The 24,666-nt window shown below is 44.1% G+C and overlaps 1 protein-coding gene across 4 annotated transcripts in view; it reads left to right on the top strand.

Annotated features, from left to right (window-relative positions):
- The window catches only part of Cdyl (chromodomain Y like), a 206,739-nt gene that overhangs the window by 61,315 nt on the left and 120,758 nt on the right, over window positions 1–24,666 (top strand). The window contains exon 1 of one of the 4 annotated variants that reach the window (XM_076939190.1): window positions 7,700–8,237. The exons of 1 other annotated variant lie outside the window; for it this stretch is intronic. In XM_076939190.1, coding sequence (XP_076795305.1) covers window positions 8,214–8,237 — 24 coding nt within the window. In that variant the 5' untranslated portion in view covers window positions 7,700–8,213. Of the gene's footprint in view, window positions 1–7,699; window positions 8,238–24,666 lie in introns of those variants that run through there. 2 more of the 4 variants (XM_034510694.2, XM_034510695.2) reach the window with 2 other exon arrangements.

The raw sequence follows: 24,666 nt of genomic DNA, 5'->3' as shown, positions 1-24,666 counted from the left end.
GGTTAATGCCTTTAATTCCAGCACTTGTGAGGCAGAGGCATGGGGATCTCTGGGAAATTGAGGCTAGCCTGGTCAACATAGTGAGTTCCATAACAGCCAGAAAACACTGTCTCAAAAAACAAACAAACAAACAAACAAACAAAAATCCAACCAACCAAACAAACAAAATAACAAAATAAAAGAAAAAAACCTGAAATGTTTATTAAAAAAAAAATAGATATTCCCAAAAGACTGAAAACATATGGATGCTTCCTACTTTCCATGAGTTATTTAAGTCTTCCAAGTACTGCAATGAATAGAGAATATTATTCCTCTTAAACCAAAGAGATGGTCATAGACCTTGTGATGTCTTTATGTCCTTTTGTAAGTCCAATAGTTCATTTCCTTTTCCTTTGACTTGATACAGTGTGTGTGTGTGTGTGTGTGTGTGTGTGTGTGTGTGTGTGTGTGTGTGTGTGTGTGTGTGTGTGTGTACATGCCACAGTGCACATGGAGGTCAGAAGACAACTTGCAGTCCCCTCTCCTCTTCTGCTATGACTTTCGGGACTGAGTTCACATCATCAAGCTTGAGCAGCAGCCAATTCTTTCTCCACAGAGCCATCTCACCAGCTTCAGTACTTCAAGTTTTAGAGACTATCAAACAGTTGTCCAGAAGTAAAGGTGTTTCTTTCTCTTGGGATTTTGTTTTGAGGTACGGAACTACTTATGAACTCAATGATTTGTCTCTGTTGGCTCCCAAGTCTGTGCTCATAGGGTGACAAGCTCTTGCCTTTAGGAAAGAGACAGATCTCAGTCCTGTTCGGTAGCTCAGGCTAACAGCTTCCTGCCATTTTTCCTGATTGGTGACCAAGAGTGATCTCTCCCAGACAGTTTAGTGTTTGTTTATCCCAACAAATTATTAGCTGCTAGAGAGCAGGAATGTGTGTATGTGTGTGTGTGTGTGTGTGTGTGTGTGTGTGTGTGTGCATGTGTGTGTGCGTGGTGTGTGTATATGTGCACAGGCTCATGCTTAATTTTGATTTGCAAGAGGCCTGCTCACAGGGGGTCAATAAACTTTAACTGAATGAGTGAATGACTTCGTGATTCAGCTGTCAGACCTTCAAGCTGCATGCATCGGGACATGGAGGGAACTTTCCTCACTGACTAGCATATAGTCAGTAGCAGTACATATCCCTAAAGGTGCTTTGGTGGTTGAATGTGCTTGCTTAGAGATCTCTGTAAATGTTAGCTATAATTTTATTAGGTGTTTGTTGAATTAAAGAGCTTAATATTTGTGAGGATTTTAGAACAGTTCCCAGTACAGGGCCAGGACTTTTGTTTGTGTTCTTTTCTTTCTTCCCCTCCCCTCCCTCTCTCTTCCCTTTTTTTTTTTTTTCTAATATTCCTACTGACCAAATTAAATTTTATCTTCTTGCTTTAACTAGTTAGATTCCCTGGAATGAAAGGGTTAAAACAAGTGCTATAAATTTTGGGCTGGGGAAATGGCTCAGTTGGTAAAACATTTGCATGAAAAACATGAAGATCTGAGTTTTGATTCCAGGACCATGTAAAGAACCAGGGATGGCAGGATGCATCTGTACTCCCAGTGCTTGGGAGGGCAGTGAGGGATGGTGGCTACAGGAGAATATACTGGACGCTCACTGGATAGCCAGTTCAGCTAAAAATGAACTCCAGGTTTAGGAAGAGAGCTTGCCTTGGATAAACAAACAACAAACAAATAATATAAAAAAAACAAGGTGGAGAGTGACTGAAGAAGACAGTTGATACTTGTACTATATGTGCATACGAATTCATGTTTACCCTTTTGAATATGTACCATATATATTATAATATATATATTTTTCAGTTCAATGAGATATGATAGGGTATGGGATAATTCAGAAAAGAGCTTAATTTGACCATTTTAAAAAATCAAAAAACTATGTGTACTACAGAAAAAGGGTCACTCATAGTTGCTAAGTCTGTTGACCTGGTTCCTAGAAATGGGAGAGAACCAATTCCTGCATATTGTCCTCTGACCTCCACACATGCCCCAAGGTATGAGTGGATACATATACACAATAAATAAATTCATGAAAAATAAAGAATCCAAGTTAAAAAGGACAAGTTTGGAAGGTGGTGGTGAGACGGGTTAAAGGTACTTGCCACTTAAGCCTGATGGTCTGAGTTTGATTTCTGGAACCCATGTAGAGGTAAAAGGAGAGAACTGACTCTACAAAGTGGTTCTCTGACCTCCACATGTATGTTGTGGCATATATTATGCCTACACATGTACACCACGCTCACGTGCATAATGAATAAAGAAATAAATGCATTGAGACAAGGTCTCACTATATAGCTCTGTCTGGCCTGGAGCTCTCTATGTAGAACAAGCTGGCGTCTAACTAATAGAGATCTGCCTGCCTCTGCCACCTGAGTGCTGGCACTAAAGACTTATACCACCCTACTGGCAAAATACCTTATTTAAAAGGATCACTCCATTATTTTTTTAAAAAAATGATTTGAAAACAATAAAATTTATACATAACTGACTGCTTAATTTTACAAACCTTACTGATCTTTTTTTTTTTTTTTTTGGTTTTTCGATATAGGGTTTCTCTGTATAACCCTGGCTGTCCTGGAACTCACTCTGTAGACCAGGCTGGCCTCGAACTCAGAAATCCCCTGCCTCTGCCTCCCAAGTGCTGGGATTAAAGGCGTGCGCCACCACCACCCGGCCTGATCTTTTCAAATATTAGTTTTTTTTAAAAAGTTGATGTAGCTCAATATGTAAAAATAGATTATATAGCCAGGAGTGGTGGCTCTTACTGTTTGTCCCAGCACTCAGGAAGCAGAGACAGGTGGATCTCTATTAGTTTGAGGCCAGACAGGTCTACATAGTGAGTTCCCGTCTCAAAACCAAAATGAAATACACACATACATATACACACAAAATGTTGGTTTAAACCATTGCATCTCAAACATTAGCAATGGGCTTTACTTAGCTGTACAGATTGCTTTGCAAGTGCTTTTATCCTTTTCTTTTGGTAAGAAGATTTGGGAATTGAATCCATGCCCTGAATATAGTTATTGTGGGACTAAAGTTTCAGTCCAGAGAATGTACTCCTCTAACTAGTTAAAAGGTGCTTCTGTCACTGCTGCTGCTGGTGGTCTGGGGATACACATTAAAGATAAGAATAATATGAAATAAATAAACCAAGTGTTTGTGTTTTTGTATGTCTCTCTGGCCCCAGCTTTACTTCCAAATTCACCTACTCCTTGCATTAGATTCCAGGCTCATTTGATTCTTGCCCAGATCCCAGGCTAAGTCTGGTTTCTGGTTGCTTTTGGCCACCTTGTTGTTCTTTGTTTCCTCATGAGCCCAAATGTCCTCTGGTGGCTTCTCTCTGAATCAATCAATCTCTCTCTCTCTCTCTCTCTCTCTCTCTCTCTCTCTCTGTCTGTCTGTCTGTCTGTCTGTCTTTCTCTGTATGTGTGTGCGCATTTGAAGAGTAGAGGATTAGAGTATCAGTTAAGTGATAAATGTAATTAATTCTCACAATAATTCAAGGAAAAGTTACTTGCTGCTTTTTCAAGGATCTAACATGAGTTGGCTCTGCCTAAAGTCAACCAAAAAGCAATTGGAGCGATCTGTGGTTATCTGTCTTTTCTCTTTTCAGAAGGTGAGATATTGTACAGAGTTATTAATTTAAAACAAAAAAAGCTTTCTTGCTCCCATTCGATAGAAATAATTTAATAAAATATAATGGTTATTTTGGTGAATCACCATGAGCTAAATAAAAAGGGGAAAGCAGTCAAAACCACTGTATTAGTTAGGAAAAAAATAACCCTTGCTGGGGGTGGTGGTGGTGGCTTGGTTATCTAATACTTCCCTAGCATGTTTCAACCCCCAATAGACTTCAAGAAAAGAAAAATGACCCTTAGTTGCAAATTACCCAGTTTAGCTGTGGTGGTTCCCCAATTTAAGAGAAAATTGGTGAAATCAAATGTAAAGAATTCTCAGAGCTGACCTTTCTAGAGGAAAAAAAAAAAAAGTGGAGATGCTTGGAAAGGAAGCAGTAGTCTGGTGGCTTGGGAGAGATGTTAGCTAGGTCCTGGCTAGAGAGGGAAGGAGAGGCTGCAGTGGAAATGGGAGATTGACTACTCAGCCAAAGAAGGAAACGGGGTGGGTGGGGGGTGAAGCTAGAAATCAGAAGGTATTAGTTGGCTGGAAAGGTGCACTAACTAGTATATACGGTCTAAGCTTTCAGGAAAGCAAGAATGGATGTCTCCAAGTGCAGAGAACACATCATCTGACTTCCTGTTTCTCATTTTCTTCCTAGCTCTGAGCTGTTCCTTTCTCTCTCTGCAGGTGATGGAGATGGGAATTCCACTTAGTTTCGTGGAATGTTTAACATATAACAAGAGTGGTATTTAATTTCCTTTTAGCTTCATTATGTTTAAACAAACCAACTCTAGGTCCCTTCTTCATAAAATCCATAATTAAATTCTGAGCTTTAGAGGCAGTAGCTAAGATGGAGTGTGCTTTTGGGGTACAGAATTGCTGTAGGCAATCTTGATCTGCGGCCTTTCACAATCACCCATCCTGAAAATGCCTTTGGCTCCCAGAGGCTTTGGCGCTTGATTTTGGCTTCTTTTGTCTTTAAAGCCCCATCCCCCATCTCCTCCAGCATGCCTTGGGATTCAAATGTAGATGGCATGCAGATTATTGGGAGAATAGGACCAACAGAGGCTGCCTTGGCTGTTGAGGGAGAAGGAAGCAAGAAAAGAGTAGACCTTTAATTTTAAGTTTCTCAGCCATTGTTCTCTAGAGGTGGGAAATGGCTATGGTACCTGATCTCAAGAGTTGCATTCAGTGGTATTGGTTTCAGTGTTTCTGGAGAAAGAGTAAAATGGACTGTTTGAATCTCCTCCACTGGTTCAAGTCAGGTAAGAGTTGAAGCTTATTGATGTGCCTTGTAATTATGTGTGTCCATTGTCTCTCAAGTTGACCACTTCCATAACCTTTTAAGATAATGTGCTGTGTGAGCTGCACTGACTGCTGTGTGGTATGTATTTTGGGACAGTCTTCCTGAAGAGCTTGGGAGTACTTCTACACCCACACACGTGGTCTTGGTAACTGGTAAAAACTGCACTATTTCATAACGATGGTATAAATTCAAAGCCACAAAGCGATCTTAGGCATATTTACTTTTGCTATAAGCACTGATAAAATGTTTATATTAAAAAGTGAAGGAGGAAAGCGGCATTTAAAAGTAAGATAAGTTCAACTTATCCTCAATTTGCAAAATAGCATTTAATAATCCAGTGGTTGTTTTAAATGGAGGGAAACGAGGAAGTCAGGGAAGGGGTAAATGGATAGCTGAACATGTGGTCAGATTTTCCATCTCTAGTGGAAGCCACCTAACACATTGGAGGAGAGGCAGTTGGTGCTGAGTTTAGAAGAATGGCTTGCTCCTGTTTTGGTGGGCTCTACTAGAAGTTACCTCTTCAATGTAGAGGACTAATTGTGGTTAGTCAAAATTTAGATCTTCGATATTGTCAAATGTGAGCTTTTCTAGGTTACTCTCCTCAGGTTTTTATCCTCTTACCCCCCCCCCCCCCCCCCGTCTTTTTCTACTACGACTAAGAATTTATACTGGCGTGTGGTCTGAATATGGTTGTTGTGTCGTCTCTCCATCCTCTTGTCTCCTTGGAGGTAGGAAAGGATTGAAGGCTCTTTAGAGATAATACACGGTGCAATACCTTGAAAATTGTTAACTAATTCTGTCCAGAAAGCAGCAGTGATTAGTGTGAAGAATAGAAATGTTTTTACTTATTTTGGTGTTCACTCTTGGATATGGGTTTGAATGTGAGATGCTACCCGCTCATTGTGTGTCGAGGAACCCTGTTTTTTCCTTCAATTTCCTAGTATGGTTTGCTCATCACTTGAGCACTTGACGCGCCAAAGGCTTTGAGATGCCTTTGTATAAAATCCTCATTCTTAGTTTCGAGCTTAACGACTAGGTTAATGAATTAGTGTGGTAGGACTTGAGGTGATCCTCTCGTGTTGCAAACAAAGAAACGGCCAAGTGAGAAGGAGGCCTGTTGGAGGTGGGACATCATTGGCTGAGCCACCTGTGAAAGGCGGAGCTTGAGGTACCTTAGGTTGTTGATGAGTTGGACTCCCTAACTTGTGGTTCTTGTTTAGGAATCTGATTATGCTTTCTTTGGCCACTGAAATTCCAGCTCATTGAATAACAACTTATTTCATAGGTAGAGGGTGGTGTTTGGGCTAGGAAATTCAAATGTGAAGATGAAGAATGTATAAACACTAAAATATACTGAGATAGCGCTGCATCGAGTGCTCTGGGGGTCCCCGGAGAGAAGTACGGAAGACCAGGCTTTCGAGGTAGTGGTAGTTTTAAGGTTCAAGAGGGTTTGCAGGCATGGGAGTCAACCACAGGCACCTTCGCGAAGACTTGGCATTTGTACTGCCGGATACTCAAGGAGCTGGCGAATTGTTTTTCCCTGGGTATGGGAAAAGGGAGGGAACTAGACGTCTGTGGCTGTTAGAATGATGTACACGAACTAGTTGGGTTTAAAGAAGAAAACTGGTATGACGAGCCCGATGTCTGGGAGGTGGGTTAGGATAGAGCTCTGAGACCAGAGAGCAAGCGTTGGAGGCAATGGGAAGTGATGCTGACTTCCAGTACGACTTAAGGGGAGAAAGTATCTGTAGTGCCCCGATGGGACGTTCTATTCATTGTGTTGTTAGCTGTTTGGAGAAAGCTAGGTTCATAGCCTCTTTCCCTATCGTTAGAGAAACGTCCAGTTTCCTGGCAGATGAGCTGTTCTAACAGGGCCCACTCTACCCATCTCACCTATAACATAAGGAAAGGCCAATCCATTGCAGCTGACTGAGAGGAAGTGTTGTCTACTCGGTCCCCAGGAGAAGCGTCACCATTGACAGCTTCGTTTCTTCAGAACGTAGACCTCCTGGAGTCCACATACGGAACACTGCTCTCCGCTCCCCTTAAGGGGAGGTGGACACTTAGGAGGAACCCGAGGCCTGGCGTAGGGAAGCTGCGGGCAGAGTGAGACGGCCGCTCCCTCTCGCAGCCCTCCCTCGTACCCAGATCCCACCCCAGTAGGAGGCCCAGCTGGCGACACGCGGCGGGGCGCGCTCCCGGCTCCGGGTCTTGGCTGCGGCCGCGGGGGCAGCGGGCACGTGGCAGGGCGGGAGACTCCACCTGGCCACGCCGCTGGCCCCTAGATGGCTGGCGCTGTCCCCGGCCGGCGCCCGCTGCGGGAGCACCGAGGCATCTGCTGTGTTGTCCCGGTCACAGGCGCGAACAGAACCGCTGCTGCCGTCGGGTCGCGACTTCAGACGCGAGCCCACCGTCCCGCTAGGTCCCTTACTCAACTTTGAGTCGGGTTACCTGCCCCGGCGGGCACAGTCACGGTTCTCCGCGACCCTCAAGCGCCGCCCGGTCCCGCCCTCTGCTGGGCAACTGGCGCCCACGTCCAGGCAGGGCCGGTGGGCGGTGCCGTGGACACAGGGACCCCAGGGAGCGAGACTTTGGTAACTCGGAGCCCCGCCCACACCAACTGGCTCCGCCCATCACTATATGCGGCCCCGCCCACCCCGCCCGACTCCTCCCCTTCCTGCCGGCTTGCTCCCTGCAGCCCGCCGCCGGCGCCCAGGCCCGGAACGGAGTCCGTGCTCCCCTCGGCCGCCCCGCCCCGCCGCCTCCCACCCCTCCCGCGAGGGCGGCCCGAAAACCCGGAGCGCGGGAGCATTGCTCCGCCGGGCCGGGCGGCAGCACTGGGCATGCTCAGTAGCCGGGGCAGGTTTTTCGGTCGCAAGTAGGAAGCTTTTTGCACTACACCGGAGACCGGGAGCCACGGATCCCGCCGCGCAGCCCGCACCGCCGCCGCGCCTGCCCCAGCCCGTCCGGCCCCTGGCGGGCGCGATGAACCCGCGCCTGAGCCTCAGCCGGCCCGCCGGGCACTGAGCGCGGGCGCCCAGGGCGCGTTGCGCAGCTGCTCCTGCGCACAACCCCGCTGCCGCCGGCCCGCACCGGCCGCCCGGAGCGAGAGGCTGGTCCGTGCACTGCGCCCGGCGCCGGCCGCGGAGCAGGAAGCGCAGGCCACGCAGGGACCCAACTGGAACAAAGTGTCTGCCGCCCGGTGCCGCGCCCCGACCCCGCCGCGCCCCTGCGCCGCCCACCATGGCCTCCGAGGAGCTGTACGAGGTACTCCCCTCCCCCCGGCGGCGCCCCCGGCCCACGGGCCTCCGTGCCCGGTTTGCTGGACGGGAAGCGTGCGCCAGCCCCCGGAGCGAGTGGCGGCCGGAGGGGCCGACGGGCGGGGGCGCCGGAGTTGCCGGGCCGGGGGGAAGTGGCGCTGACACGAGCGACTTGCTCAGACTCAGCCCAAAGTGCTGCTGGCGAGGGGAGTCCGTGCCTGAGCGCGGCAGGGTCCGTGGGCGGCGCGGGGGTTCTTTTCCTGCCTTTTTGGTCGAGCCTGGTGGACAGGGTGTCGCCTCACCGGGGGCCGGTGCGGCTGTCTCCACGCGGGTACTAGCTAGAGAGATGCAAAATTTCGCACCGAAAATGCTGAACGTTGACCACATGCTTTAATTAGGTTAGCATTGTGGCCGGAGCCAGGAAATTGAACTTAAACGCCGATGCGCTGTCGTCGCAACCTTGCGAGTAGGAAAGGGTTCTAAGAGTCGAGGCGATGAGTTATGGGTGATGGCTCTGCCAGCTTTAACTTCAAGTTTGAGAGTTATCGGTCTAGATCTTGGACGGGTTCTGAATGTCTCCATATAACTCCTTGACGTATTTCAAAGTAGACTTCCTGGGCGTACAGAAGGGTAAAAAGCTGTGCCTTTGGAATATGTTGTTGATCTCACATATTTATAAAGTCATATTTTTAAGAGACTTAAAACTTTCCGGATTCTATCCAGACTCGTCTTTATGATGCCTTTAGGAACTTGGTTGTTTATGGTTTGAAATGGGCATCTGTAACTACAGCCTTACGTGATCCTTCCAAGGGGTACCGCCTTCAGTGGGTATTACTGCTTTTGGCCTGAACTGAAGCTTTGTTGACAACAATGAGAGGCTTGTAGCAACTTTTTGATTTGTTTTTGTTGCTTTAAAAAAAAAAAAAAACAAATGTTTACAAAAGTCCTTCGAAGGAGGCTACCTTCTGTAGACCAAAGGGAAGGCTGTTGCATGCCCTTTATACTGTACCAACCATTGAAAAGTGTCTCCCCCTTTCAACCATTTTACACATTAGCAGTGCAGTGCACTACTCTATTCGATATGCTCTCTTAGGTCACTGGGGGATATGAAGAGAAAACTACCCCTCTCCTAAGAAGCTTCGCTTCCAGGAATGGAAGTGTCCTGATGGGGGCTGGCACAGTAGAGGCTAGGATGTAGGCAAGATGTCTTACTCACCAAATCGTGGAAAGTACAGAAAGTACTGAGTGTGATCAAGGTGGGGACTTACTTTTCTCATTAGATCATTCTTCGATGGCTTACTTTTGTGTGTTCACTGTTGAGCTTTTGGGGGGATTCTAATTGTCGGCCCCATTTGGTATCTGGGGGAGAGGTGCACATTATATAGAAGTTGTATCTTTCATGGGTAAAGGAGATGACACACACTGATCATTGTTATGAATTAGTAAAGTTGCTTTCTGTTTATTCTATAGCTTCCTGTTTTCTACTCACTGTTTTTCCTGACAGAAGTCACTTACAGATAAATAACATTTTATACCGAGTTTGTGTTCATTCAGGGTGATTTTTCGTGCCTGTGGTATGGATGGAGGTTTCGTAGGGTAGGTGGAGGCACGTGATGGGCAGTGCTCCCAAGAAGCGGCTCTCAGGGAAGAGATAACTACATTGCAAATAAGTGGTGCACCTGGGCAATGGCAGTTTTGAGTCTGGGTTTTTCCTTAGTTTGTTTTGAGGGAAAAGGTAACGTGGGGATATGACTGAAGTGATGAAAGTCATTGTAGGTGTGTTCTTGTTAGTATCTTTTAGGCTTTCTTCTAACTTCTTTACTTGGTGGAAACATTGTGACTGTATTACAATTGAAAGTTGATGTTGGGGGTGGGTGGGTAGTGGCACAGCACTTGGGAGGCAGAGTTGGGAGTTGGAGGTCAGCCTGGTCTACAGAGCTAGTTCCAGGATAGCCAAAACTATGCAAAAAACCCTGTCTGGAAAAAGTCAAAAAGACAACAGAAAAGTTGATGTTGAGGTTACACACCTATGTAATCTTGGGACTCAGGAGGCTGAGACAGGAGGATCAGGAATTTCAGGCCATTCTGGGATGCATAGTGGGCCTGTGTCTCAAACAAACAAACAGTGAGAGGGGTTAGCAGGTGAAGGAAGGCTCTTCCCACCAAACCTCACTACCAGAGTTTGGTCAGTGTCGTCGTCTTGGTGAAGGGAGAGAGTTGACTCCTACAGATGTCACTTGGAGCCTACACACAAAAACTCAACATGTAAAATGAGTACATTTACAGAAAGGGGGGAAAGGAAAATGGTGTTGGAAGTTTTGTATAGTGGCAGAGAGTCTGAATCTAGAGTCAAATAGCTTGTTACTGAAGTCCAACTGTCATGTTGAGTAAATTAACCTTGAAAGCTATTTCCTCGTCTGTGGAGGTGGGAGCAGTGCTTTGCTTAGAGAGCTGTGAGGTTTATATGAGGAAATACATAAAACACACTCTACAGCAAGCATGTAGAAAGAGGTATTCAGCCCTGTTCTATAAATGATCCTGTTTTTGTTTAAAAAGATACAGCGTCTGCTCACGGAGGCCTTATTTGTCCAGTAGGAGTGATACCCAACTGTAGATGAACTCTATGGTCTGGCTGGCTAGGCAGAACACCATGTGCTTCAGAGGCCAGGTCAAGGGAGACTAGGTTTGTCATGTTTTTTCTGGTTGTCCCTAAATTGAAATGCTCTGTGTTTGGCCTGAGGTTTTTCAGATCCAGAGCACTGAAAAGACTTGATCTTAAGGACCTGCGCTGATAGGAGGGTGGGTTTTCACAAACTGTAGTGGGTGGTCCTACCACTCACTAAGCTTTCTCACTTATGTCTGTGACACTTAGCCTGGAACCCTGTATATAGTAGTAGATCCTTAGTGTGACTAGTGACTATTGGAACTATGTTTTCTGAATGAAAAACAAGGGAACGATCTGCAAAAGGGTAGAGCATCAGTCTTTCAGAATCCAAAGAGCTCATTAGTTCAAGGATAGAATAGACTTAATCCCTGTATCTCCAGCAGCTGGGGCTGAGTGAACTCATACTTGTGTGTATGTGGCTCATGTGGAGTCACTCCTTACGGTGCATGCGTAGAAGTTAAGAGAGCAACTTTGGAGTCTCTTCTCTCCTTCCAGTTAAAGGTTTCTGAGTCTTGCCATCCGATGAGCCATCTTGCTGGCCCAAGACCTATTTTTTAATTAATCATAAATAAGAATATAGGTTTTGTAAAAGACCAAAAATCGGGGCTGCAGAGACATAGCTCAGCAGTTAAGAATACTAGCTACTCTTCCAGAGGACCCGGGTTCAAATCCCAGTACCCCCATGGCAGCTCACAACTGTCTGTAACATCAGGTCCAGGGGATCTGAAACCCTTACACAGACATATACAAAGGCAAAACACCAATGCACATAACATAGAAATAAATAATTTTTTAAAATACCAAATATTTTGTGTTTTAAAGTTTTAAAAATTTGCATTTAAAGATTGTTATAGTTGTATGTTTATCATGTACAATCTAATGTGTTGATGTATATGTGTGCATTGTACAGTCCCTTAAATGTGGCAATAGTTGACATAGTGTCTCAGTTGTTACTTGTGATGGAAACAGTATGTTAAACATTTTCAGTAACATAGTATGTCCTCATTCCACAGTCACCATTGCTGCTGTGTAGACTCTAGAACTTATTCCTTTTGTTTCACTGTAGCAACATTTCCCCAGCCTGTTCTCCCTCAACTGACTGGATTCTACTTGGATCTCTTATGTGACTACAAGTTAAGTTCATAGTCGGTCTGTCTGTCTGTGCCTGGCTTATTTCAGCGTAATGACTTCCATTTTTCTCAGAGTCACAAATGACAAACTTCTTTTTACTGGTGGAATGGATGATATTCTACTGTGTGCATATGCCATACTCTCTTATTCCTTCTTTGATGAGCTCAGGATCACTCCATATCTGGGCTGTTGTGAATACTGCTGCAGTAAGCACAGGGTGTAGGTGCCTCTTCAGCATCCTGGCTTTATTTCCTTTGGCTCGCCTGGAAGATCATATTCTCATTTCTTGAGGACCCTGTGTGCAGTTTGACTACAGTGTGCTGTGTGTTGTGTTCCCACCATCACCATGCAGAGTTCCTTTTTTTTCTCTGCCCCTTTACTATTGGTTTTGTGTTTTTCATAAAGTCGTTCCAACAGAAGGCACTTGGCTGTAGTTTTTAAGAATTGATGATTGTGCGTGAGGATGTGTGTGTGGAGGTCAGAGAACAACTTGGTGGCATTGATTCTCTTGCTTCCAGGAATCGAATCCATGTCACTGTACTGTGTGGCAGTGTATTTACTCACTGAGTCATTTTGCTGGTCTGGATTGGGGTTTGGCTTTGCATTTTTCGTTACTATTGGTGTTGAATATTTTGAATGTACTTGTCAGCCAATTGTGTGTCTTATAAGAAGTGTTTATTCAGATCTTTAGCATGTTTTTATTGTTGTTGTTGCCATGCTGTTGGATACTTTATATATTTTCATTACTAACTTATTATCAGATGTAAGTTTCCAAGTATTTTCTTCCATTCTGTAGGCTGCCTGCTTTGTGATTTTGTCTGGTTTTGCTTTCAGTCAGTCAGTCAGTCAGTCAGTCAGTCAGTCATTTCCTAGAACAGTGTCTTTGTGCTTCCCATTTTGATTTCTTCTAGTAGTTGTATCATTTTGTATATGAAAAAAAGGGATTCCCTTTACAGATTCCCTTCTTGTGCATTCAACCACCAGTTTTTTCTACACCATTTATTAAGAAAACGATCCTTTGGTCTTCGCTCCTTGGTTGGCAGGGCTGTTGAAAAATCATTTGTCTATAAATGCTTGGGTTTGTTTCTAGGCTTTCTGTCATGTTTGGTTGGTCTTTGAGTCTGTTTTATGCCAGACTGTGCACCTCTATTTGTGATAACGTTGTAGTATATTTTGAAGTCTGTGTGAAGCCTCTAGGTTTGTTGTTCTAACTAAAAATTACTTTGGCTGTTTGGTAACCTTTTTTCTTTCTTTCTTTTTTTTTTTTTTTAAAATGTATGAGTTTTAGAATGTATCCTGTTTGTAAGGAATAATTTATTTGATATTTTGATGGGGATCTCGTTTATTTTCAGATCACATTTTTATCATATTGTTGATCCTAATCCATGAACATGGTATATCTTTACATTTATTTGTGTCTTTCATTAGTGTTTTGCAGTTAGCTACTTCTATGTGTGTATTTGGTGCTAGGATCCATGATAGACACAGTCTTGTGTATGACAGACTCGTGCCCTAACAGTGAACTACAACCCCTGCCTTGATAGACCTACTAAGTCTTTTACATTATTTTACTATATACCTATTGCAAATGTGACAGCATATTTGGTTTTTCAGATACCTAGTCAAGTGTATAGAAACATTGCTGGTTTTTATATGTTGGTTTTATATGCAAAAGAGTTTTTTGGTGAAATCTTTGGAGTTTTCTGTATGAAATGATACTGTATGAAAACAAGGATAGCTGAATTTCTTTTCAGTCTGGGTGTCTTTATGTTTTTTCTTCTGCTCCATCTAGGACATTCCGTATGCTGACTAGAAGTGATTTGAGAGTGACTATCAGTTTTGCTCCAAATTTTAGACAAAGAGTATGTGACTTTTACCTTTTGAATATGATGCTAATCCATGTTCTTGTCATAGATACCCTTTATTGGGTCGCTACTACCTGATTTATGAGGGTCTTTCTCAGAAGGAATGATACTTTAAGAGATGCTTTTTCAGCATTGGTTGAAATGATCATATAGCTTATGTTCTCTGTTCTGTTCATGTGATGTATTTGTGGTTCAACCAACCTTGCATCCTAGCATGGATCACACTGTATGCTGCTGGATTCGTTTTCTTTTTTGTGTGTCATTGAATTGTGTGTTCTAGTATTTTGTCGAGGATTGTTGCACTGTATTCATTCAGGGTGTGAGTTGTAGTGTTCTTTAGTTGTGCTTTTGTTCTTGTGTTTGGAAGAGTGAAGTTGTGAAGCCATCAGTCTTTGCTTCTGGGCTGCTGGTCCTGAGTGGTATAAGAAAGCAAATTGAGCAAGCTAGGGGGAGCAAGTCAGTAAGCAGCATTCCTCCCTGGTCTCTGCTTCAGTTTCTGCCTCCAGGTTCCTACCATGACTTCCTTTTATGATTGGCTGTGTACTGTAAGATGAAGTAAACCAATTTCTCTCTAATTTCTTTTTTATTATGTAAACTATTTTTAAATTTCTTTTAATTTTTGAGATATTTACCCATTCCCTTTCATTCCTCTAAACCCTTCCATATACCTCTCCTTACTCTCTTTCAAATACATGACCTCTGTTTTAAAAAAAATTGATGTTACATGCATGTATATTCCTGGATACAAAAATACAGTAACAGTCTGTATACTGTTATTTTATGTATGTTTTCAGGGCTGACATTGTTACTGGATAATCAGTTGTGCCCTTCTCTGGGGTTCTGCCTAGTCTGTGTGTCAGCTTGATACAAGCTAGAGTCATCAGAGAGGAAAGAACCTTAGTTGAGGAAAGGCCACTATGAGATGCAGCTGTAAGACATTTTCTCAATCAGTGATCAATAGGGGAGGGCCCAGCCCGTTGTGGGTGGTGCCATCCCTGGGCTGGTGTCCTGGATTCTATAAGAAAGCAGACTGAGTAAGCCATGGGAATTGAGCCAGTAAGCAGCACCCCTCCATGACCTCTGCATCAGCTCCTGCCTCCATTCCCACTTGAGTTCCTGTCCTGACTTCTTTCATTGATGAATTAATGATCTAGAAGTGTCACCTAAATAATCCTTTTCCTGTGTTTTTGTTGCAACAGTAGAAACTCTAAGATACCAGGGAAGGGTACTTCTCTCAGCTTTCCTTAGTTGCTTAGTTTTCTGTGTCGGGTGAATGCCTGGTGAGCTTTACCTGAGTTAGCATGTTAGTTATTGTTCAGCTCATGTCCAGCAGTCATGTTGATGGGACTTCATGGGTGTAGCTTCTGACATTTCTAGAAGACACAGTCCCAGAGCAAATCCCTGATCCTCTGGCTCTCCCAACACCCCCACCCGATTACCAAGCCTTACGTTTGAGAGTTATTTTGTAGATGTGTATCAGTTGGGACTGGACTCCACAACTCTGCAGTTTGATTGGTTATCGTTTTCTGTACTGTCTCTGGCTGTTGCAAAGAGAAGTTTTCTTGATGAAAGGTGAGCACCTCACTTATTTTTGTGTATAAGGTTAAATATTTAGAATGTAGTTAGGGATTACGCTGGTTTAGTAAAGTGGTGGTCTAGGTTCTCTTCCAAGCTCTCTGACTTCACTAGCCCTAGGGAGTTGGCATGAGTTTCCTCTTGTTGAGTGGGCTTTAAGTCCAATTAGAGAACTGTTGTCTCTCACCAAGGAATGCATGCCACTACTACTCAGGTAGGCTTATTCTGCCGTGCTGGTTGCTGTGGTTCTTAGGTATCAGAGCTGGGTAGGACTGTTAGTTGCTTCCCTCTTGTGGAAGCTAGCATGGCTCTTCTTGTATTATGAAGGCTAGTCCTCAAGGAAGAAGCTGTCAGGTCAGTTCCTGCTCAAGGGCGTCTGCTCTTCAAGCCACTTTTGGTATTGGTGTTTATCAGAGCAATAGAAATAAAACTAGACATGTATCTTCTTAATACTAATTTTGTGTGTTTTGCTTTGTGGTTACCATTGGGTTTACAAAAAAGCATGCCATAGTTATAGCAGATTATTCTTAGCTATTAACAGCATACATCTTCGTATAATATTTTATTAATTCTTTAAGAATTTTATACAATGTCTTTTGAACACATTCACCCTCATTCCTTCCCCTAACTCCCAAATTTCTTACTCATTCCTCTATTGCTTTATTTTAAATAACTCACTGAGTCCACACACACACATAAAATACATATACACACTCAGGATAGGACCACCTACCTGAGCATACATAGTTGACCTATCAGGAGCCACACCCTTAAAGAGAACTAACTATCCCACGTGCTGAAATCATCAGCTGTCCATAACTTTTCAACTGTGGATAGGGCCTGGTGAACCTCTGGGTGTGCAATGCCAGAAGGTTGATTGGCATGTTCTTTCTCTCTCTCTCTCTCTCTCTCTCTCTCTCTCTCTCTCTCTCTCTTTTTTTTTTTTGGTTTTTCAAGACAGGGTTTCTCTGTGTAGCCCTGGCTGTCCTGGCACTCACTCTGTAGACCAGGCTGGCCTTGAACTCAGAAATCCACCTGCCTCTGCCTCCCAAGTGCTGGGATTAAAGGCGTGCGCCACCACTGCCTGGCTAGATTGGCATGTTCTTGTGCATGTCTTGAGTTGAGACAACATCTGGACACAGGTCTGGAGATGCTGCAGACATACCTGGCTAGTGTTTCTGTTTATACTGTGAGCAGAGTGAGTGTGGGGTCTGGGCTTGGAGACGGTGAAGTAACCAGTGATCTCACAGTAGAGCAGAGCTGTCCAAGGGCACAGCCAGGGCATCTGCAAAGCTTCCGTTTCCACTTGAGCATGAGTGTCATTGCACCTAGGAGACCCGCTGGATCCAGAGTTAAGGCAAGATGTTAAGTTAAGCTGGATCCACAGCTAAGCCCCACTCCAGTAGGAGCTGAGGTGGCTGCTGGGAACGGCATCAATAGAGGACCAGGGAATGAAGCAGGGGGTGGGAAGCTGGGAACAGGTGGTAAGACCTTCAGACTTTAGATCTTGGTGTGCAGTGGGGACTTGAAGGGGTGGGTACACATGAGAGGCTTGGCTGAAACTGGTAGTTATTGGTTGCTGGATGAGCTAGAGCAAGAAGCGGTCAAAAGATCTCAGGCACGGGGGACTTTGAAACACTACAGATAAGGGCAGCAGGGATGCTGGATTGGCATGTTCTTGTGCATGTCTTGAATTGAGTGCATCTGTCTTGTCATGACCAGAGGACACAGGTTCACTCTGGTCCTCATAAACCTCTTAACTATTTGGCCATGTTCTGGCCCTTGAGTCCTGGGGGATGGGGGTTGGGGTGATAGTGGTGATTTAAAAGAAAACCAGTTCATTGGTTCCTTTTCTTTTTAAGTGGGTTGTTTTCTTGCAGCATTTCCAAGATACAAGACCATCATCTGCTTTCTCATCATTCTTGAGGAGCTAGCTATTGGGACTGAGTTTCATTAAAGAAAACCAGTCTCCTGGTTGCCTTAGAGATCGGTTTTTACTTTGTCATTCTGTAGTTTTACTACATTGTATGTTTTATGACACTTTTACTACAAATATGCTTGCTTGTGTTACACTACTTTTGTGGACTTGTGTCTTATCTATTGCTGTCCTATCTTATTATTGTGTCTTATTCTGTCTTGTAATATTGTTTCTTCTTTATACCCGTACCCATTCTACTGCTTCTTTTGTTGGGAGTCTTGCTCTGTAGCCCTATCTCACTTTAAACTGCTGTCCTCTTAACCTCAGCCTCCGCAGTGCTGGTGTGCACCAGCACACTCTGCTCCTACTCCCCTGGGTTCCACTTAGGTGTCTGTTGAGTCTTCTTAGTGTCTCGTTAATTAGCCTCTCATTTCCATCTCTTTGATTGTGTTTCATTTTTTAACTTTCCTCATTGTTGCTGTTTGTTTTCTTTTTGTGTGATAACCTTGTATCTCCTTGACCCTAGCTTCTAGTTCTTTTGAACTGAGTTTACTTTGGTAATTCCAGTTCAGTGGGTCACATAACTGAATGTGGAGTGTGGTGAAAAAGTCGGGAATAGTCAAGGCTTCTGAATGTGCAAGAATCAAGAGCAAATGTGTAATCAACTCTGGGTGTTGCCGGCAGTGCATACCTGTGTTGCCCTGGGTGACCTCACTGGAGCTACAGCCTGTTCTGTATATACTAAGATGTATGTTGTACGTTACAGTGGATGCTGTTACCACACACAATGCTAGCTGTTGCTGCCTGACACTGTGGCTCAGATCTGAGACCTATATGTCACGGATTATTGCAGTGACATATAGTGTTTGTATTATGCACACAAGTTCTCTGTTCTTTAAGAAGCATAATGGTTTAGTTATGGAAAAGAAAGACTTAATATGTTTCTATTCTCATTCTGTAGCGTATAAATATCAAATGACTATGTCCTTGGAGTATATATGTTAGAATATTTCATTTTAAAATTGTTTAAATAGTTAGTTTAAGTATCATAAAAATACTAAATTTTGCTAGGGATTAGGACAGAACTTTCAACACTTTCTGAAATAGCTCTAGACAGTCTTCTCTCAACTTGTACTGTGTATGTAGGTGAAGTTAAACAATTGAAATGATCACTTAACTCTGACAAACATTGAGGATGCTCTGCCCTGCAGTGTCAAATATTCAACCAAGGTGTCATTCTTTATGTAGTAAAATAGTGCTAAAATTTGCTCTCATCTTTAATAAATGGTAAAATTATATGGATACCAGGTAACTGTTCTAAATTAAGATTTACCAATTTTCTATACCTGTGTACTAGAGTTAAGAATTTCTTGGATGAAAGGGTTATGAGTGGGATAGTTTTAAGAGGCTGTATGCTGTTATTTAACTCTCCCATTTAGTATTTTGACAGTGTTTTTTGCTGTTAAATGTTCTGGGTGACGGTTGTTGTCTTCCTTCACCCCCTTGTTTCCTCTGTCGTTGGTGTTGCAGTAATTTTTACTCCTTGATGTGACAAGTTCCTAGAGGAGGTGACTATTGGAAGGCCTTATTTTGGCGCATAGTCTAATCAGGGATTTGTTTTATCATGAAGTAGTGGTTCACTTGCAGGAGTGAGGCAGCTGTCACTTGTGTCTCTAGGCAAGACCTACAGAAGAATGGGCAGCAGTGCCCAGTTGGCTTTCTCCTTTTTGTTCATCCAGAACCCCAGCGTAAGGAATAGTGTGCCAACATGTAGGGTCTTCCCTCTTCGACTTAACCTAATCTAGAAACTCCCTGGCAGATGGGCTCAGAGGGTGTCTTCTTGTTGATTTTAGATCCTGCCAGTTTGGATCAGTATTAGCTGCCATGGGTGTTGATCTATTTTTATGATTTACTCACTCTCCGAGATTGGCATTGGAGGTGTGCCTGAGGTTTTCCTTGCTTCTGCAAACCCAATAAAGCCTGAAGAATTACGTTGTATTAAAGATGTGCTTATTTGGATTGGGGGTCCTCAGAACTGTCATTTGCTGTGGCTCCTGCATCAGAAGAAGCCCCTTTTGATTTGGAACTTGTAGTTACCATGACAGGGTGGATGGTTTTAGCCAACACTGTATTTACCTGATGTTACTGAAACACAAAGTGTAAACTGGATGTCGTGGGGACTGTTTATGGAACTGCAGATATAGTTGCTCCTGCCCAGTTTACTGTGTGAGCATCTTTTCTAACTTTAGCCGAGGCTGGCTTGCTCTGAGCTTGCAGCCCCAGCCTCTATCTTCATCCAGCCTGCCTAGCAAAGGTGAATCCTTACTTCACGGACCTTGAAACAAAGAACTTCTTCCTTCAAAGTGTAGGGCCATTTTGTGTCACATCATAGCTGCCTCTTTTCACCTTTTTCTGTCCCAGGTGTGATGTATAAATTGTCTTCTGAGTGGTTGGATACATATGTGTGTTTTTGAATACCTAAGGATGATGTCTGGGGACATGAATGTAGTAGACAATCGGTTTTATTACTAGTGACTGAAGTCTCAAGTCACAGCTTATATGCAATAGTGCTTCATTAGGTGTCTTACCAGGCAGTCATTTGGGAGGTAAACTAGAACCTGAAATTTGCAGAAATTATTTGAAGGGAGGAAAGATGTTTCCTAGAAAGACATTGCATTGCTGTTATTAAAATGAAATACGGGACTGAAGATCCCTCAGCAGTTAAGGGCATTTACTGCGTTTCCAGAGGAACTGGGTTCAGTTGCCAGCAGCTCACAGTGGCTCACAAATGCCTATAACTCCAGTTCCAGGTGATCCAGTGCATTCTTCTGCCCTTTATGAGTATCTGCATACATGTAGTACACATACATACACTCAGGCACACATAAAACATTTAAAAATCTTTAAAATATATTTTATGTTTTCATTTGTGAACACGATGTGTGGAAAGGGGTGCTTTCTTCCAACACAGTGTCAAGTAGCTAAAGTCAGCCCCAGTCCCGCAGAGTGCCTTCGTCTGTGTATAATTTCCATCTGTAATCGTTCCGGTTGTATTCAGTTTTCTAGAAGATGATCCTTTCCCACTATTTATGTGGTAGAGCCCAGCATTGTTGATTGCGGGCTATGGACATTCTTTAGTTAAAGTGTACTTTTCTTGTTGTCAGTAATTTACTGTTAGAACTTCAGGGCATCAAGTAGATGCACACTGGAGCAATTCCTAATTTACCATGTAACTAATCTCAAGAGTTCAGCTATTTAGCACCTGAGAGAACTAGGGGACGTCCCTACTCTATTCTCTGTCTGTAAAAATAGTGTCATATCTCATGTGCATTGTTCAACTCTGGGACTCCATGGGGACTGCTTAAGTTGATATTAGTCGGGGCTTGCTTGGACTTCACTGGCTTCCATAGCATGATCTCAAAGCGCAGAAGCATGGATCTGCCAAGGTAGGTACATACATGACTTAAGGTGGTGGGACTTTTGGGTCTTGAGCTAATAGTTTTGTAGGTCACGAGCCTTGGAGAGAGCATAGTGTGAGGTGTATTTATGCAAAGGTATGTGTTGGAGTGAACTGCCTACAAGGACTTTCTCAGAGCTTTGGCATGTAAGTGGTAAAGTTAAAGTCATTTTTATGATCTGCCTTGTGCAGTTTTCACCCATGCCATTTATTCTAAAAGCGGCAAAATGAGCATTCTCCTAAGAACTGACATGGACTGGGGGCTTGAATGGCTTTAACTAGCCTTACTTGTTACTTCTTATGTTCTTCTAGAACTCGGATGCTCTGTACTCCATAGACCTGGGGAGGGTTGCTATGAGATGTTGTGAAATGTTTCAGGAAGATGAGCCATGTTAGTGGCTCTGTGGAGCCTGAGATCTCCTGCTCTGTGTGTGTGTGTGTGTGTGTGTGTGTGTGTGTGTGTGTGTGTGTGCGCGTGCGCGCGCCCAAGCTTGTTTTAAGAAGTAGGAACTTGTGCATTGTCTTCTAGAACAATCCTTAACTGAAAGAAGTATAAGCTGATTTGGTGATGTGTGAGTGAGATTTGAAATGGTCAAACCATCTTCTGTCAGTAATTGTTTCCAGTGCTTTAGAGCTTTCAGGCAACTTAAAGCTTCCTGCTGGCTGCTCAGAAGGGGCTGTGTTAGACTCAGCTCAGTCTCCTGCTTAGAGAGCCATGGTCAATGTCAGCCGCTAGTGCCCTGTCTGCTTCAGAGTGCTGCCTTACCCATCAACAAAGCTGTCAGAAAGCTATGTCTTCCAGATGCTATAGCTTACATCAGGAGTGTCCTCCAGAGGCCTGCTACTTAAAGGCTTGATAGATCACGAACCTGTGGCATTATTGGAAAATACTGGGCCCTTTAGAATGGGGTGCAGTGGGTGGGGTAGGGGCCATGGTTGGAGGAAACCTTGATCCCTGGGGGCTGTCTTGGAGGGAACTATTAGGATTCTGGCCACCATGAAGTGAGCAGCTAGTTTTACTTCACCAAGTTTCACCATCTCACCACAGGCTCTAGATGCAGTCCTGAAATGTTTATGTCCACCTTGGTCGTCTGCCTTGGGTACTGACAGGCTTCCTCGCCTGAGTTTTCTTGTTCCCGTGTCCTGTCTCTGACTTGACTTTATTCCCTACCAGATCTTTGGCTCAGACTCTCAACTTTGGCTCTGCACTTGCTGCCTTGCAGAGCTCTGGACCAGGGACAGGGGCCTGACTCCTACTTTATTTACCTATGTTTTTATCTGTGTGTTCTAGGAGTTTGCTTTTTCTATCTCTTACTTCAGGCATCTGAAGTAGAGTGTAAGCAGCAGAGCTCAAACTGCCTTAGTCTTCTGGCTGTCTAGTGTATACTCTCCTCTGATCCCAAGATATACAGGTGAACATGAAGAGGTGCGTGCGTGCGTGCGTGCGTGCGTGCGTAGTTCATTAGCAAATGGTTTGTTGTGCTTTTCCTCAGGCTATAATAGAGAATGCTAGTAGCATCTGTAGTTTGATACCTAAAATGATGGGTAGTTTGGGTCCCTCTGTCAGCTGTGCTTCTTCCTATTCAAGATGTTTGGCTCTACAGTGTCTCCTGAAGGCTCAAGTGCCTATTGGGAGTTGTCAAAAGCTTTTAAGAAGTGGGGCCTAATGGGAGGTGTGTAGGTCACTGTGGGGCTTGTCCTTCACAGGAATAATGAGAACCTGTGTTCTCCTGCCTCCTAGCTAGGAGGTGAACTGTTGGCTTTCAGCACGTGCTCCCTGCCACAGCCTGGAGCAAATCACTTGTTTGCTGAAAGTAAGCGTAATTCTGAAAGTGATTTTCTGAGGCATTGCAGGAATGGAAAGCGAGTGATCCATACACACACCTGTGTTGTCTTATTTTATAAATTAGGCATGGTAAGAGAGTAATCAATATTCTCTAGTGAGTGTTATTGCTGTGCACTCCCTTGTTGGCTTATGCATCCTGTCGGAGTGCCCATTTGTGGTTGTACAGTTTCACTTGAAGGAATATTTTATATCTCTATTTGACACGTCTTAATCCTTAATCTCTGGGGCCATTAGGTAAAATACAAGTTCCTTAACTGTGAGCCCTGTGGTAACTGTGATAGGTTTACAGCCCAGATGGCTATCAGGTGACTAATGGTGGGTAGTGTATACGGCTGGGATACCAGGATACGTTGTACAGGGGCTGATGCACACAAGCAGGCTTCTGTTGGATTACATCATGCTGTTCACGGTGGGGCAGAGTTCTCTCTTACTTGTTTTCTACCACTCACCTGTCTACCTCAGGAAAATCTTCAGATTAGCTTGTCACTAGGTTCTACTCATACATGCCTTCTGAGCTTGGTTTGGTTAAATGGATGGATACCTCTCAGTCAGTTCCTTCCTAAGTAGCTTCAGATTGTAGTGGTTATACAGAATAAAGTTTAAAATGTCACAGAATACATTTTTTCGGGGGAGGGTGGTTTTTTGAAACGTTGTTTACTCTCTCTGTAGCTCTGGCTGTCCTGGAACTCACTCTGTAGATCAGGCCAGCTTCAAACTCAAATCTGTCTGCCTGTGCCTCACAAGTGCTGGGATTAAAAATGTATGCCATCACCAACCACCTGGGCTAGAAGGTTTTCTTTTATTTATTTATTTTTTTTTAATTGTATGGGTGTGATGTGTACACTTAGCTGCGTGTGCCGTGGTCTCGGTACATAGGTCAGAGAACAATTAGGTAGAGGCTGTTCTCTTCCTTTAGTGATAGAATTGATGTGAATTTCTTCTACGTCACTTCCACTTTGACATTAGTTCCAGGGTTCAAGCCCAGGTCTGCCAGGCTTATGTGGCAAGCACCTTTACCTACTGGACCACTTTGCTGGCCCCGAAAATATATGTTTTCATGTTGATAGGAGGAAATCAGACGTTAACCTTCAGAGCTGGGTAGCTGTAGGGACACCTAGTAAGTAGGTACTCTCCCATTGTGAGAAGGAAGTCCCCAGAGAGGAAAGAGCACAATGCCAGTGTGGTGGTAGGGAGCAGTTGTTCTAACATTTTTTCAGTCACAGTTGACTAAAGAAGAAGGTGAAACCTTGGGAGCTCATCTTGAGGCTTCTGCAGCTTATTCTGCAGCGGTGGGGTGTGGGTGAACTGAGAAGCTGGTTCCCACTACGAGGGTAAAGTACCCACTTTTAAAGGAAGCATTGGGACAAACAAGCATGTTGTTGTCCTGAAGGTGGCTCAAGTAACCCTTGTGTGTACCCTTTGATAAAACTGTAGCAAAAGATTGGGCTGCATCTCTGTTTTTCTCAGCTCTTGCTCCAGGTGATGGGTGGGAAGAAAGGTAGGGTGGAAATACTCATCCTTTCTGGACATTGGGACTGCTGTCCTCCACTCAGACATGGGAGGTCACATCTGAGTGTGACCCTCATTTACCTGTGCATGACAGCAACCTTCCCTGCCTTACCAGTTATTAGCTCTGCTCTTCAGAGATCTGGGGTCTAGCTGATATGCCCTTTGTGCCTGCTGGTGGCCTTCAAGAGCCATCCCTTCTGTAATGTGTGATGAGCCAAAGTCTCTCCTGCTGTGTAGCTGGAGCTGCTGCACCCACAGTCTCTAGATGCTTCTGCACTATTCTTCGTTCCAAGGATAGCCCAGTGTGACAGCTTCATCCAGAGTAGTGGTTTTCAACCTGTGGGTTGTATATTTAGATACCTTGTGTATTAGATATTTACATTACAATTCATAACAGGAGCAACCTTGCAGTTATGACGTAGCAATGAGATGGTTTTACGGTTGCAGTCACCACAGCAGGAAGAACTGTT

The sequence above is a fragment of the Arvicanthis niloticus genome, chromosome 8 (genome assembly GCF_011762505.2).
Source record: "Arvicanthis niloticus isolate mArvNil1 chromosome 8, mArvNil1.pat.X, whole genome shotgun sequence".
NCBI lineage: Eukaryota > Metazoa > Chordata > Mammalia > Rodentia > Muridae > Arvicanthis > Arvicanthis niloticus.
The sequence above is the reverse complement of the archived record's forward strand: the minus strand, read 5'-3'. Positions and strand labels throughout refer to the sequence as shown.